This window comes from Equus przewalskii, chromosome 28 (genome assembly GCF_037783145.1).
Source record: "Equus przewalskii isolate Varuska chromosome 28, EquPr2, whole genome shotgun sequence".
NCBI classification, from domain to species: domain Eukaryota; kingdom Metazoa; phylum Chordata; class Mammalia; order Perissodactyla; family Equidae; genus Equus; species Equus przewalskii.
The window spans coordinates 5913959-5930841 of NC_091858.1; the positions used below are offsets into that span (position 1 = coordinate 5913959).

At 43.6% G+C, this 16883-nt stretch overlaps 1 protein-coding gene across 32 annotated transcripts in view; it reads right to left on the bottom strand.

Annotated features, from left to right (window-relative positions):
* Positions 1 to 711: 711 nt before the first annotated feature.
* Positions 712 to 16883, bottom strand: part of TACC1 (transforming acidic coiled-coil containing protein 1) — a 120313-nt gene continuing 104141 nt past the window's right edge. For all 32 annotated transcript variants that reach the window (XM_070598839.1, XM_070598836.1, XM_070598833.1 and 29 more), the window contains 7 exons: positions 14981 to 15106; positions 13196 to 13272; positions 11790 to 11833; positions 10232 to 10392; positions 9292 to 9398; positions 6591 to 6711; positions 712 to 5521 (listed from right to left, as the gene is read on the bottom strand). In XM_070598839.1, the coding sequence (XP_070454940.1) occupies positions 5453 to 5521; positions 6591 to 6711; positions 9292 to 9398; positions 10232 to 10392; positions 11790 to 11833; positions 13196 to 13272; positions 14981 to 15106 (705 nt within the window). In that variant the 3' untranslated portion in view covers positions 712 to 5452. The remainder of the gene's footprint in view (positions 5522 to 6590; positions 6712 to 9291; positions 9399 to 10231; positions 10393 to 11789; positions 11834 to 13195; positions 13273 to 14980; positions 15107 to 16883) is intronic.

The following is a 16883-nucleotide window of genomic DNA, read 5'->3' on the forward strand; positions in this document are numbered from 1 at the left end:
TCTGCAGGATGCCCCACCGGCAGTTCAGGAGCACACTGGTGAGAAAGATTCTTTCCAGGAACCTTATAGACTACAATCACTTCAGATGCGGCGAGTACCAAGAAGGCGACAGTGCTCTGATTTTTCTCAGTGGATCCCCACCTAAGTTGTAAAATGGAGCCTTAACTAGCCTCCTAATTTATCTTCTCCTGTGGTAAAACTCACGAAATTTCCTGCCCAGTTCCCTACCCCTCAAGGCACCGAGTTGGCCTGGCCAGTACTGAAAAAGTTTTTCCTGCTATTAACCTAGAAGAAACGTAAAACGTCAATTATTTTCTGTGGGCCGTCCTGCCATGTTTACACAGTTCTGCCTTATCCTGTGTCCTTCAACGAGTCAGAAAGCTTGGGGTGACTTGGGTTCTTATGACTCGGAAAATGCCAGGGCAGACAAGCAGTCTCTGAGCAAAATCAAGAGGCACCCAATTAAGACTGTTTGCACAGATGCAAAGGCACAGAAATTTATATGGCAAGGTCTGAGGTCCAAAGTTTGTTTTGTTTGTAATTACACACCCAACCAAATGCATAAATTCCCACAAAATGAGTGTGGTGAAAACGTCGTCTTTTCTATTTTCAAACTGAAATATGGAGCTCATAAAGACGAAGCTGTCATAAATTTTCATTCTCGGGGATAAAAAGACTTCTAACCAGGAAAAAAAAAACATACACCCCAAATAGAACAGTGGTAAACAGTGTTTATTCAGGCAATGAAACATGGAAAAAATATATTAGTAATCATTATAATAATTTCATTTGTGTGAGTATAACTTTTACAAATATTTACCTGACATATAAAAGGGAAATTACTGTGCATATAAAATTTATGCAGATGATTATTCCACACAACACAATCCTGACAGCAGTAGTCAACGCAGCGTCCACTCCTCCAGGCAAGAGGCTCCTCACACACTTCATGGCACCCGTGGGGACACAGTGGAAGCAGATGTGCAATTAGCGTTCACTTGTTGGCACATTAGTACGAATGGGATCTACTGGCAAACACACACTTGTAACAGCAACACAGAAAAGTTTACCGCTGCCTCTGAGATTTGAAAATGCCTGGATCCCGCGGCACTGGGGGAGAAGGCCCACGCCTGGAGCTGTGCGGGCGGAACCCACAGGCTGCCCTGTGTCTGCACAGGCGGCGCTTCCAGAGTTCAAGTTTTCATAGGTCCACTTGAAAGTTATTCATAAACACAGAATGTCGGTTAACCATGTGACTAGGAGATACTTTTTGGAATTTATTTTAGATACCACTAAAAGGCAGAGGAGGAGAAAGTGGCATCTTTACAGTTCTAAAGTGAAGAATCGACACAGGGAAGGTTTAAGCTCCACTCAGCTCCACGCCTGGCCTCCTGCAAATGAGTTAAAGCGTTATGCAGACCGCCACAGGCCAGCGCCACGCCTCCACGTTAGAACTACAACCCGAAAAATATATATATATGTGTAATAGCTGTAACCATATTATAGTTAATAAAGTCATTCCTTAGGAATCTCGTTTGTCCAAATCTAACTGCATGCTAAGAGGCACAGAAATGGGATTGCATTTGGACAAAAAGAACTACGAAAAGTGCAATCTTTAGTCTCCAGAACGGCTAGCTCTGGGCACTAAGGAATGGGTCCTCGCTGGAAATGCTGTCATTTACATTATTTTCCAGAGGAGATCCTTAGAGAGAAGTGTCTATTATATCAAGTTGGGAGACTCAAGGTTTGAGCAATAAATTGCTTTTTTAAAATCACAAGAATCTGGAGGCAAAGTCTTTTTGAACAGATGTCTCCCCAAAATAGTTCTTTAATAAAATCCTTTAAGAAGATGACTTCTTAGACCTTTGGCTTGACCTTCTGGGGTTCCCAGACTATATTTGTTCTTTAATAAGCAAATAATAATCTGCTATCTTCTAAGTTCTTCAGAATATATACATCTTTACTTTAAAATCCTTTGCCCCAGTCACTGACTCTTTCAACACCTAGTTTCTCTCTTCCCAACAAGAGGATAAAGTAAGAAACCCAAGTCCGAGAGCAAGCTTGCATGGTTGCAAAGCTACAGAGGCAGCAGTGGGGTCCAGTTCATGAGATGGCTACCAATGGTAGTGAGAGACCAAAAGGACATAAAAAGGGAGCCTCAGAGCTTTCACTCCACTAAAAAGGGATGTGCTGAATCACTTCCAACTAGTGTACATGACTCTCCAGCGCTCGCCCTTTAAAAACTCCCCTTTGCGCGTGAGAGCCACCACAGAGCCCCTTGTTACGGGGTTTGAGTGAGTGCTCCCCTCTGAGTGCTTGCAGGCAGCCCAGGAATATTCGAGGCCGTCTATACTCCCCATTATAACAGGACGGATTCAGGGCTGTTCAACAAGTATCTAAGCATTTGTGAGAGCTGCACAGTGCGGCACAGGTACAAAGGGTAACTGGCTGGAAAAGAAATTCGACTTGAGCTGTCCTCCCGAGCGAACTGTAAACCTCCCTTTGACCCCATATCATTCTGGAAGGCTGCCAGATCCTCAGAGTTTCTCACCACCATGTGGTCTGCACTTCCTAATTTGGGCCGGGTCTGAAGAAGCTAGAGATCACGTGAGAAAACTGGGCTTCTCAATATTTCCAGAACAGTTTTACAGAACAAAAGGTTTGGGCAGGTCACCAGCTCCCAGGAGCTTCTCCAAATAAAGTAAATCTCCAGAGGTCTGACAGTAACTGACCAGCCAACCAAGTGACAAACTGGTCGCTCTGTCTTACATTAAACCCTCCAATTAAAATACTTTTAGGTAAAGACTATCTATCTACACTTTGGCAAAGTCAAAACCTTAAGACAGGGCTCTGGATCCAGAGCCTCAACAAGATCAGCTAACACTCCCCAACCACACCCGGGCCGGCAGCTGCCCCTCATTTCCCTCGCCATGTCTCTAACAGGGTTTATTCTTGCCCAGCTAACAAGTAATTTGGCCCTGACATGTTGGGAAGCACATCTCCGGGCTGTATTCTTACTCTCCAGAGGTCTAAAAGTTTGGGGTGTTTTTTGGCTTATTTTTAAAGAGAAATAAACAAACATACTTCATACCGCCCAGTACATTCTCTTAATTTGCCAGCTGTAAGCTACATTTTTATTCGTGTTGGGGAATATCCACCCATTAACTAAGAAGGGAGAACATTTCCTGGTCACGGGCGTGGTTGAGAGGCCAGCGGCAAATATCACTTAACAGGGCCCCTTTCTTATCCTTTGTGCAACAACTTCACTCACTAGGGTCTAGTTCTGAAGGGATCCCTTCCGCCAGTGCGCGAGGGACGGATTGTCATCACTTGTTTTAACACACAGCTACTTCTCTTTTCATACACAAGAAGCCTAAAGAAGATTATGGATTTATAATGGAGACCACTATAAGCCTTTCATGCTTAAAACAGATCAATGCAAAACACGGACATGTCACCAAGACACAGCAGCAAAAAGGTTTAGCAATGCTTCTGTCTGCAAAATGCAAAGTTAATTTCCCTCGTAGCAGAAGACTGAAAGAGGAAATCAGCTCCGCCAGCTGGAGACACTGGCCCTCCACTGACACTGTGACTACAGGACAGCGTTCACACGAGACCACAGCGACTGCTTTCAACGCCCAAATGATTGTCAAGTCACTTCTTCAACCACAAATCATTTCTGTCCTTTTTTGTACAAAATGTTAAGACAGTAGGCTTTAAAATACAGCCCAAGCACCAATTATGATAAATGCATATTGGTAAAACGTGACTTCTGGCTTTAAAAGACATTATTGACCTGCCTGGGGCCAAAGATTGCACCCTGTGAAGAGTACACTGCTAAGGAAGAATTCATTTGCAAAGATCTACAGAGGTTCTCCACTAGGCACGATTCACTGCTGAAGCTGGATCATGCAATGGTTTTACGAGAATGGGACGAAAACTTACACGTACTGAATATAGTGCACATTACGGTGAAGACTTTCAAGGTGTTAAGATTAAGACAAAAGAGTGCTTTAAAACACTTGCATGGATTTGGTTTTGCCTGTCAAATGGAAGGGAATTCACTGACCTTACATGGAAAATTTCCAGTGGAGGGTTAATGGCCCCACCACTCTGAACTGAGTCCAGGAAGAGCTTGAGGAATTTGGTTTTGTGAGTGTGAGCCTGCTCCCTGCGTGCCCCTCCTCCACTATTCAAATGATCTTTGTTTTAAAAAGATTCAAAACGCGCTGATTTCCGGAGTGGTTCACATGCTTCTTACTGCCCATTGTGTTTAAAATTCTACTATCTTAAGTTTGAAAGGATTTTTTTTGCCTTGAAAAAATCTGAAGAACAATGTATCACACTTGTCCAAAACCAACTGTTTCTTCACTGTATAATTGCTAATGGGGTTACACCTGCCTCTTAATCAGAGAAGGTCATCTAAACCTTTTACAAGTAGATTTCCCTTGCACATTTCAAATAAAGACAATAAAGAGTAAATGTTAATTTTGTAGCGACAAACGGAAGCAGAGGAGACTAAATGGTTCTAGGACAGACCCGCCAAACCCCAGCTTTGAGGGGTTCCCCAGCTGCTGTTCACGCAGGAAGCAGACACTTTTGGTCTTAAGACTCCCCCAAAGGGCCCCACTCATTAAGGCTGAGGAGCATTCAGATCCCAGGGCAACAAAACATCACAGCAAAACCTCCTCCCCAGATGTGAAACCTGAGTGCTGGGTTATGAGTCACAACAGGCAAGGGGCTGGGGGCTTCACATCTCCAACCCTCCCAATGCTGAAGTGGCATTCTGAGCCAGGACTCTATTTCAAAACAGGGTTTTACATTTATGGAAATATGCTCTTCTGTAGAGAGTTCTTATTTGACTACGCTTCAAGGCAAAAACAGCAGCATATGTAAACGCGTGTGTGTGAGTGTGTGAAAATGTGCGCTCTGAGTGTGTGAAAATGTGCGCTCGGAGTCCCTTCTTGTTTATAAACTGGAAGTAACAATAAGCCAAATTATCTCCTCAAGTAAAGCCACTAATATGGAAATTAACTTTAAAAGATTAAATAAGCACAAACAGACACACAGTGGACAGGAAATGATCCCAAACAGTAGACACAAAATCACAAATTGAACGCACCCGGGAAAGCAAAGATGACTCTAAAACGAACTAAAGATAGAGAAACCACAAACCCAGACTGAGCAGCCTGTCTAAGTGGACCCACTGCTGGAGAACTGAGAGGCTCCAGGGCAGCCAGACGCCGCTCCTTCCGTGACTGTGCGACACTCCAGGGCTCCTTCCAGAGCTGTTTCGTTGGCAGCAAAGCGGGACAGGTAGCAGTAGGCATGTGCTTTTTTTTAAAGGTTTTTTTTTTCTCTGCAAAGGGGAAATTATTCCTGGATAAGGCAAGATAATTGTGGTCACGAGAGAAGCAGCCAGATGCAGCTCTGCTGAGCTAACAGGGGGAACTCAGTCAGTCTTTCCCAGCTTTGCAATCAGCTCATCACAGATTTTCGTCAGTTCTTCGATTTCTTGGTTCTGAAAGACAAATGATGTATGATTATGCAGGCCAGCTGTGTCCTGAGATGAAGGCCAATTACAGCTAACTAGTCCCAAGACTGGCTATACTCTATCTAGACATCCTAACTCGGTGGTTCTTAACTCTTTTACGTAGAGACCCTTTAGAGAAAGGAGGGCTATAGCCTCCTCTGGAAAGTGGTCATGTGTTCACAAGGTTATGCTTGAATTGAGTAGGGGCTGAGGGCAGTCATCAGCTCTCTGCGGCTTGTCCATGAACCTCTTAGTGCTCAAATTTTCTTGTTATCACAGAATTACCTGGGGTACTTGTTAAAAACATAAGTAGGCGAGCCTCACTTGATGCATCAGCATCTCCAGGGACCTGGGATTCTGGAGTCTGAGTATCTGAGGGAACACTGTCTTAGGGGTTATTGGACCATGATAAAAACCCCAGCCCTAGCTGAATGGATGCCATAGGCATGAGTACGTATAGGAGACAGTCAGAAAAACACCAGAGGGGTACAAAAAATGAAGTCTAAGAATCACTGAGTAGTGAGCAATAGGCATCATCATTAACACTGGTTTTTATTTAGCTACAGCAGAGTTTCTCAACCACGGCACCACTGACATTTTGGGCGGGGTCAGTCTCTGTTGTGGGGGCTGTCCTGCATTGTGGAATGCTCAGCAGCATTTCTGGCCTCTACCCACCAGACGCCAGTAGCATCTCCCAGTTATGACAACCAAATATACCTCTAGACGTCCAAATGTCCCTTGGAGGGTAAAACTGCAATGAAAGGGGAACATGACTTCACATACTACATAAAAAGCAAAAACAAAGAAAAGAAGATCGCCTCAGAGCCCAACCAGCATGCTGCCCTGAACTTCAGTGAATGTAGCCCCCTCTCTGCCCCCTGCCTGGGGCTGGCCCCCACTGATATGCCTGGGAGTTGAAGGGTTTGCTTCATCTCCACCTGAATCAGTTCACAAAGGAGCTGGAGTAAAGGGTCTGAGCAAAAAGGCAAGGCCTCTGTCACCGAGACCCACTGTAAGCTACCACTGCGAGGAGGAACCACCACGCGCCCCTCTGTACCTTCTGCTGAAGGGCCCTTTCCAGGGACTCCACCCTCATCTGCTCCTTCCGGAGTCCGGCGTGGAGAGCTGCGCTCTCAGCCTTTGCTTTTGTTCGAACCTGAGCAATCTCTTCATTGGCTCTGTTTATGGTGTTTTGTTTGCAGAACAAAGGGACAAAAAGCACATGGTTAGTCATCAGCCACAGCTAAAGAGTCAGGGTACTAACCGCTGACATCTGTGAGACACAGAGCTACAGAACTGACTTCACAAATAAGAGGAAAAAACAGCAATCGGTGACCTAAATAATTCAATTGTAATTTATAAAAATTCAGTTTATACACAATTGCTAAGGAAATTTCCACGGTGCTAACCGATGGTAGAATTAATCTCAAAGTTCACAGTGCCCTTCAAAATTCATATGTCACTAGAAAATGGAATCACATGACAGTTTCTACAACAATCTCGGATTTTTTTAACCAGTACAAGAGCAGACAGGATTATCTGTGGGACTGTCACAGCTAAAGAGTCAGGACACTTACCAATGACATCTATGAGACACAGACCTAAAAGTGACTTTAATAATGAGATGCAAAAGGAAATTTAAAAAAGCCATGAATGTCAGTTGATAAACAGCCAATTAACTGATGAAAGAATGCTAAAAAGTCACTAGTAATCAGAGGCATGCAAATTAAAATGATAAAATTTATCAGATTGGCAAAAATGAATAAGGATGATCTTGTCTCATTCTGGCCTAGATGCCAGGAAAGAGACAGGCTCAGGTGCTGATGGGGGAATGAAAACTCTTTGTGGAGGGCGAGGTGGTGGTAACTACTACAGTTTAACGTGCATCCGCCCTCTGAGCCAGCAGCTCCCCTCTAGGGATCCAGCCACAGCAACACCCCCCGGCACAACGGTGAGTGCACAAGGACGCTCACCGCAGTGCTGTCTGCATGGAAAAGAGGGTGAAACTATTTAAACGCCCCTCAATAAAGGAATGTAATAGTCCTATACCTCATAAAAATCACTAGAGTGAACCATATGTTCTGACATGGAAAATGGCCATGACATACTATTAAGTGAAAAAGGAAACTTGCATTATTTGACTCCAATATTATTAAAAAAAGAGTCCAAAAACATTTTGGGTAGTATTTGTAAAAGCACAGAGAAAAGACTGGAAGGACTCATAATAAACCTTTAATAGCAGTACCTCTGGGGGTGGGAATGGGAAAGGCAGAACTTAAAAGGTTTTACAAACAGGAAGACAAGACAGCAAAACGCGCAGGTATGGACTACTTTCTACTTAAAAATTAAAGTTGGATGCATCCTTCACACTACTCCCCAGCACAAATTCCAAATGTGTCAGATTTAAAGATTAAAAAAATTAAGGCATAAAAGGATTAGAAGGAAAATAAGGAAGAATATTTTATATTCGGCACAGGGACCATCTTTCTTACTATAACAGGAAATCCAGAAGCTGTAAAAGAAATGACCAATAAATTTCATCACATAAAAATAAATTTCTGCATATCAGAAACAGCACAGGCAGAGCCAAAAGATAAATGACAAACTGGAAAAGTTATTCACAACTCATATTACAAAGGGCTGGCATCCTTAATACATAAACATATTTACGTACAAAATATATAAACTGATAATAGAAAACCATGCAAAGAATAGAGTTATTCACAGTAAAGCAAATACACTTACAGTCGGCTGCTAAAATATGTTCAATTTCAGTCATAAGATAAACACAAATCAAAACTACATCAAATAAAGTAAATGCTCTGTTCCTTACCAAAAACGAAACAAGTAAATTGAAACACCATCTTTCACCTATGAGATTTGCAGGAAACCAAAAATGTGATCTGTTGGCAAAGCCATAGGAAAAAGAGATGCTCTCATACATTATGTAGGGATGTAAATGGATAAAAGTCTAATGAGGGCAATCTGACAATACGTATCATAACTATAAACTCATACATTCTTTGGCCCAGCAATTCCTTTTCTATCACACAGATAACTCACATGCATGCAAGGTTACTTATCGCAGCATTGTTTGTAGCAGATTTTAAATAACCTCAATGTCCAACAGGAGGGGACTGGTTAACTAAATAACACATTCCAACAATGGAATAGCATATTGCTATTAAAAAAATAAGGAAGCTCTTCATGGATTGAGACGGAAAGATTTCCAAAATATACTGCTAAGTGAAAAAAGCGAGGTATGTGATCATCTGTACAAAAAAGGAAATTCTCACCCCGTAAAAAAGAAAGGTAATCATGTGCCCTGATGCAGGTGTTAGCTAAGGCTTTAGTGGTGCCACAGGTAAACGCATCAAGTCAACACTCACACGCCTCAAACTGACACAATGTTACATGTCAATTATATCTCAACAAAGCTGGGGCAAAAAGAAAGGGGAAAAAGTACATCTGGAAGGATAAAGGCATAGCAATTACTCAGGTGAGGAGAGAGGCAGGAACCCCGGGTGGCGGGGGATGGGGGATGGGGTGGAAGGACAGACGGTGTATCTTTTAAATTTCTGAACCATGTGAAGATTCTACCTATTCAAAAAATTCAATAAAGCGGGCGCGCACACACAGACACAGACACACACACACACAGAAGCAAACTGGAGTTGCAAAACGGCGATTTTTTTCTTGCCTCCATCAACCTTCTGACAGCATCAAGAAAAGTGAGATTCTCATGTGCAAGCTCTTACTTGTCTAGTTTCTCTTCCGCGTGGATTTTCAGCGCCTGATATCGCTGTTCCTCTTGTTTAACTCTGGCTAAGTAATCCTGAGCACACTTTTTCAGGGCTTCTTCATTCTGTTCCAAAGTGACAATTTAAAATAAAAGAAACAGGTCATTTTGTTTTTTTTCTACTAATAACATATACCATGTATCAGAGTTTTCATTTTTTTAAAAAATGAGAAAACAATTCAGATGACTTCACATTACACTCCATGGTAATCTGAAACAGGCACAAGTAATTCTCATTGAAGACATTCTAGATAATTTCTTCATGTATTAATTTTCAAATCATACAGTAAGGCTCAGTTACACCAACACGCCTACTTTAGGAGGGCAGTTTTTAAAAACTGAATGGCAACCTGATTCCCATTTTAGATAAATTGGCCAATCTTATTTTTATTTTAATATGAAAACAAAGAATGTTCACTGCTATAAATGTGTCTTATTGATGGTATGCAACTAAATTAAATCAATGTGCATCTAAATTTGAAACTTTACACTTACTTTCTTCTAGAATACACAGCCTGAATTTTTCAGTGCCTTGGCCAGAATCCTTTTTACTTTTACTAATATTAAATTGGTGAATAATGAAAAAGAGCATTTCTAGAATAATCCTAAGGTCTGAGGGCTCCACAGTTCTTACACTCCGTGCCACACTCTGTGTCCAGGATTTACTGGCCTGAGCCAGGAAAGGAATGACCAAAACACGCCACCCTGTGGGCCAGATGCCTGAACAACCCCAGAAAGAAAAAAGGGGGGAAAAGACTTCACTGCGACAGAAGATAGAAGGCTGAGAGAGACCCTGAGTCCCTACTGAAAAGGCTACCCACACCTCTGGCATACACCTTTGAAGATTCCTTACCAAGAAGACACACTAGCAAGGAGATAGAAGGAAAAGGACACACTACCTTCTTGAACCCTTCCAGAACGCCCTTCAGGTTCTCGTATCTCCGGAAGAGATCAGAAAGAGACCTTTCCACAGAGTTCAGGTCAGCCAGGGCCTGCTCCTTCTCCATGGTCAGTTGCTGGAAGCTTTTCTGAGAGGTCATACTTGTCCTCTGTTCATCTTCTGTGAATCACAATCAAAAGCACGACATATCCATCCAGCAAATGGTTAGCAGCTGCCCTCCAGGGGCTCAGCAGTGCTGGGCAGGGGGGCGTGGGGGGCAGCAGCAGTGGACGGAACAAAGCTCCCACTCTCAAGGACTTGCATTCCAGTGGGGGCAGACGTAAGTGATAAGTCATGGGTGGGGGGCGGGGGGGGGAACGAAGCAGGGAGAGAGGGGCCAGGGGTTCCTTTTTCATACAGAGCAGCCTCTCTCAGAGAAGAGATGTGAGCAGAGGCCCAGAAGGACTGAGGGCGGAGCCAAGAAGCTGGCAGGAGAAGAATACTGCACACAGAGGAACAGCTGGGCCACGGCCCTGTGCTGGGAAGGCAGAGGGGACATGGACAGAAGCTGTCGCTCCACTGCTTCTGTGCAGGGAGACCAGACCGCGATTTAGGCAGTCGGTCCTACAATATTGCCTACGAGAGGCTCTAAACGCAACACAGGAGGATCAACCGCTGTCGTCTTGTAAAGGCCCAGTCGGTCCAATACAGGGCAAGCCCAATTGCAGTGGGCTAAGGACACTGCCCCACAACAAAGACACGCCCCCCAGGGGGTGTTCACGATGTGGCTGGGCCATCAACACTCGGGGTACTGGGTGGAGGGCTATGCACAGAACTCAAGAGTTTGCTCTCTTCCAAAACGAACCTAACTACAGTTGATCCTTATTATTCGCAGATTCCGTATGTGTGAATCTGCCCACTTGCTAAAATTTATTTGCAACCTCAAAAAAAATACTGCTGGGCATTCACAGACATGCGCAAAACGGCAAAAGATCGGAGTCACCTGGCATGTGCTGCCCTCAGCTGAGGCTGAACAAGGGGATGCTCTGCCTTCTTGTTTCATAATGTAAACAAGCATCCTTTCCACAGTCCATTTAGAGCCACATTTTTTGCATTTTTGTGCTTTCTGCTGGTGACTTCATTGTTTAAAATGGCCCCCAAGCTTAGTGCTGCAGTGCTGTCTAGCGTCCTAAGAGCCAGAAGGCTGGGATGTCTTCCAGGAGGAATAACATGTGTGAGACAAGCTTGGTTCAGGCACGAGCTATAGCACTGTTGGCCATGAGTTCACTGTTAATGAAGCAACCACACACGTTCAATAAGACGTCTTTAAACAGAAACACACGTAAGACAAGGCCATGTACTGACAGAAAAGCTGTGACCAGAGGCTCGCTGTATTTTCCCTAGGAGCAGTGGTTCTGTGTTCGCTAACTCAGCGTCTGTGGCGTCTTTACATAACAGAACTACTGCAAATAACGAGAATCAACTGTATCTACGCGATGCACAAACTGAGGCCTGTATTCTGATTTGAAAACCATCTATGGATCCTAGGCTCATACCTTAGGAAACAATTTCCTTACCAATCATTTGGGCAATGGTCTTTTCATATTCAGCCACAATTTTCCTTAAAAAAAAAAAATTATTATCAGAAGAGGATTTTCAGACAATAGATGTTGGAGAAATGCTGCCCCAAATAATCAAACACATTAACATATACTGAAAAATTTACATAACCCACTTGTCTGCTTTGGGGCTCTCATTTTTTTTTTACATGGATGTAAGACTTGTTAACATTCAAAAAGGTTTTCCTTAAGATTTTATGTTTAACAAGCCTTTCACTCTATTTACAGAAAAAACTGCCCTCACTTTTTCTTTGCACCTCTGTGAACGACCTCAAGGCAACAGATTGATTCTGCCTAGACAAATCAATCTTCTACAAAACAAGTTCATGGTGCTGCTGGGGCTCCTCTGAAGGATCTGACCTGAGTCCTGGTCCCCCTGGCCCCAACCCACCCTTGCAGGCAGTCTGTCTCCTCTGATTCAGTTACAAGTTTTATTTTATTGTCCTAATTCCAAAAGTATTTCAGGTAGTCAAAGACTTTAAAGACCACCTTGTCGTATTATTCTTTTAGCGAACTGCAATAATGTTTTCCTTACCCCGTCCAGTCACAGAGCTCCATCCTGTGACCCCTCAGCGAGAAATGCTGGCTCCCCCGCCCCTCGCTGGTTGTGCCCATTACGGTGACCCTGCATCCAAGTTTCTCATGGTGGCTCCTGTGAGCTCTCTAAGGGCAGGAGCTGTCCCTTCCTCTCTACCACACCCAGCACGGTGCCTTACACCCATTAAATGCTCAAAAAAACCCAAATACAAGAGCCACAAGATAGAGCGAACATATTTAAAATGCTTCTTAATCATTCAAGTGCTGACCAAACAGCACATTCTTTATTTATTCTTTTTTTCTCCTCTTCTTTGATACCATCTTTAGTTACTTCACCGTGCCTAACCCTAGAGAGTGAGCAGCAAAAATAAAAAGATTTCAATTTAAAGTCGATCAATTTTGTTTCTTAATAATATGCTTTTTAGAATCTATTTCGTGGTTATGAAATTTGAAGCGACCATGTATAATTTTAGAAAAGCATTAGGAATTATAATGCCTCCATAATCATGTCAATAAATCTTATTACTCTGTATTTTAAACATGTATTTTTGCACAAATTTAGGTCTTTTCAAACGACAAGAATTACGTGGGTTCTGCTTACTTGTAATGTTCTGAACAAGGTGAAATAAGCTACAGTATTTGAACAGGGTAACAGGTCAGCAATACTCATGCAATGACATTATCAATCACAAATTAAGTGCAGATAGCAAAACCCTAAGTTCTCAACAGCTGGCTCTGTGGTAAACAGATACGTTCATTGCTTCATCTGTATTAAATCTAACAAAGTAGAATGGTACCCAACCCCACCCCCAAACCTCCCGCCTAACCTCATCTCCAAGACTTCTTGTCGAGTTTCTTCGTATTTTTTCTTCCATTCATTTGCTTCAATTTCTTTAGTGATTATCTAGATTATAATAGAGATAAAGCTTGTTTTTATCTACTCAATCTATTACAGTTTGAATTTAAGATCAGAGAGCTAAAACAACACATAGCCAGGTCCATCCCAAGACATTCAATCTACGTTAGGAATATAAAACCTCAACATCCATATATAATATCATAAGCATTTGGAAAAATGTGCTCTCAGCCACATAGCACACCGGAGCGTGGCCACCAGAGTACAGGTGAGCAGGAGATCTCCCAGGGAAATTCCAAGTGGTACTTACAACCTCTCTAAATCTTCCCTCAGTCCAGGGTCTGGCTCTCAGCTCGGTGGGCCCAGAACCCTGACTGGGACAGGGCACCAAGAGCAGAGCCATCTGTCCTGTAAACTCACCTTAATCACAGTGGATGCCAGGGCACCAACCTTACTTAGGACACAAAATGAAACTGCCACAAGATGAGAGCGCTAGAAGTTGGCATGACCAGCATATTCTCTTTTGACAGAGATTTCCAGCTGCTTGATAAGAAGGGAGCCAGAACGAGGGGCCCAGAAGTTCAATGCCTCCAGCCAGATGCCTGGGTCTCATTACAGGCAGGATCTCGTTAGTCAGACCAGAACCCACATCCCTGTTTGGGATGCCCTTGCCAACTGGAAAAAAATACTCTGAATTTACTGCCTCAAACTCCCTTTGCCCTGGGTGGGGCTCCGAGGGGATCCACTGTTCCCATTTTATTATTCTCCTCTGTGCTTCTCTCTTTCTCATTGGTACATTCTTTATTTTGGTGCCTTTAATCAGGATCTCAAGATCCTAGAAGCCAGCTGTCTGCCTCAGGTGACTAGGGACATCTTGGCTTTGCTCCACTAGGTGGCCATCTTACAGCTTAACTCTCGGGAAGAAGATGAGGCCAGTTTTCTCATTCACAGGATTCTGGCGGACCTCCTTACCTCTGCTCCCCAGTCTGACAACAGGACTAGCTCACATCCCTCATTACCAACCTAATGCTACTTTTTAAAAGCTTTAAAAGACCGACCTCAGAGGTAGTTAACTACTGTCATCATATTATAAAAATAAAACTGCTACATCAAGGGAATTACCTTCTTAAAAAAAAAAAGGGGTGGAGTCATCAAGAAACACACAAACCAAACACGTAAAACAGAGCACAGAACACAGCGAGAGGGTGGTAACTGAGGAACTGTGCATAGCACTGTCTTTCACATTTTCCCCATCGCCCAGGAAAGGCCTGGCAGTGACCTATTTTGAACAGAGGCTGCTCAAGAGACACACTACAGGAAATCAAGAGTTGAACTATTTAATTAAAGGGCAGACGAAGGCAGGAAACAATTTTCTATTATTGCAAGTCTAGAATTTAAGGAATTTTTAGGCATGAGCATATATCCTCTGTAAAATGAAGGCACTGATTTAGTTACCTACGTGGGTAAAGTTGGCAAAATGTGATATTTAAAACTTCAAGGCTGAAAGATAAGCAAGTGTACAAAACTCTCAAGGATATTTCAAAGCGTCAGCTTTTTTCTCTGGGTACAGAACGTCAGGACTCCAGCACCAATGTGGAGTTTTACAGGGAGCCCTTTTTACAAACTAAACAGGCTACAGGAAATAAGAACTTCCTGCCGGGGAGAACTCAAGCCAACAGAGATGGAATCTGGCCACTGGCACGTGGGCGTTACAAAGAAATGGAGTGATAGGCAGACAGAACAAGAAAGCCTTTACCTCTTCTCGTATCAGGGTGAGCACGGCTGTCTTATCTGATTCACTGAGGCAGATGCCATCCAGCGGGCTCTCACCTCCACAGGCCACCGACACAGGGGCCTTCTCCACGGGGGACTCCAACAGTCCCTGGGGGAGAGGTTCCAGTTAAAACACCAGTCTCCAGCTTCTTAACCCAAATATCCTTCAATAACCACCTCATTACTAAACTGATCGCATCCTTCTAAAATATATTTCAAGGAAAAAAAGCAGCAGAGGAAAACTTTAAAAAAACCGAATCTAGTAACAGTGTTATCGAAAGGATAAACTATTCTAATGAGTATTGGGGGTGGGGTGGTCTTAGCTCCTGTGTAATAGAGCCTAGAGTTTTCTTCCTATGCAAAAAGGAGAAAGTGTAATTATCATAGTGGTCAGTCACCAAAGAGTCACATACATAAAAGAGAAAAGCACCCATGGTCAATGTCTCATTTGGATGTGTTCCATGTGAATAAGTTTCAAAAAAAGTGTCAACTCTTTTAAGTACTGATGCTTTGTGTGTATTTTCTTAGCCGCTTTGAATGAAAATGTTTCTAAAATGCACTACTAACTTTCAGGCCTAAGGCAGTAGAAATGGCAAATATATGTGAACTCTGAGCCCCACCCATGGATGACTCAGGGCCACCAGGAACTTAGCTGCCCTGCAGGGATGCTGTGTGGTAACCCAGCGATCTGTCAGGTGCACACCGTGATTTGTTCCTCCACAGACCCGCCACATGAAAGTCAAGGTCTGTGCCCGGGCTTCTATTTTGTGGCTCTTCCTTGCCGTTTTCAGTTCCCTTCTGGCAGCACGTCACCTTCTGCTGTGCCAGCTTGCATTTATCATAAACTCAAGTTCCAGAAAACCACATTTGGTTAGTATTTTGTTTTCATAAGAACAGGGACTGCATGCTATTTTCCTTCCTAAAAGACATTTTTTGGGCTACTTCCTCCCACCTATATAAGTAAACTTTTTGGATAAATGGGAAAGAAGCTGATCTAATAACATGTAAAATGCCAGCCAAAGTGACCTGGGAATAATTTTTTTTTAGGATTAGGGTTAGAGTTAGGGAGTATTTTAATAATCTTAAATGACAGTATAACTGATCAGTTAGTTATTGATTATAATTAATCAGTTCTCTGATATCTTGTTGGAACCAAGACTGAAGGGAAAGTCCCAAGGTCAACTTAGACCAGCGGTTTTTAAGCTTCTCAGGGTGTTACAGACTCACCCTCTCTCTAGAAAATGCTAAAACACACACACACAATTTTTGCAATACAGCTTCACAGACCTCATCCAAGAGCCCAATACACAAACCCCTGCAGAGGCCACAGAAAGGGGAACTCAGAAGCCACAAGCTGGCAGTGCCATTTCCAGCAGCATTTGGGGAGGGCGGCCCACCATGCTGACAGAAGTCCAAGGTGCCCCATGAAACATTCTATCTTGGAATAGATCCGTCACTAGAGCCAGAAGCCACTTGCGGGCAGCCTCTAACATGGCCCCCGGTGACCCCCACCTCCTGGTACTAATCCTCTCCTGTAGTCCCTTCCCCCTCAGTGCGAGCTGGCCCTAATGACTCGCTTCTAAAGAACAGAATACGGTAAAGTCATGGGATGTCACTGCTGAGACTAGCTGACAAAGACTCCAGCTTCCACGCTGTGAGAAGCTCCATGAAGAGACCCATGTGACAAGGAACTGCTGTCTCTGCCAACAGTTATTGAGGACCTGAGACTTGCCAACAGCCACGCAGGTGAGTTTGGAGCGGGCCCCACCCCACGCAGAGCCTGGAGGAGACCACAGCCCTGGTCAATACCTTGCTCGCAGCCTGTGGGAGACGCTGAGTCAGAGGCACCCAGCAGAGCTGTCCCAGGATTCCTGACCCAGAAACGA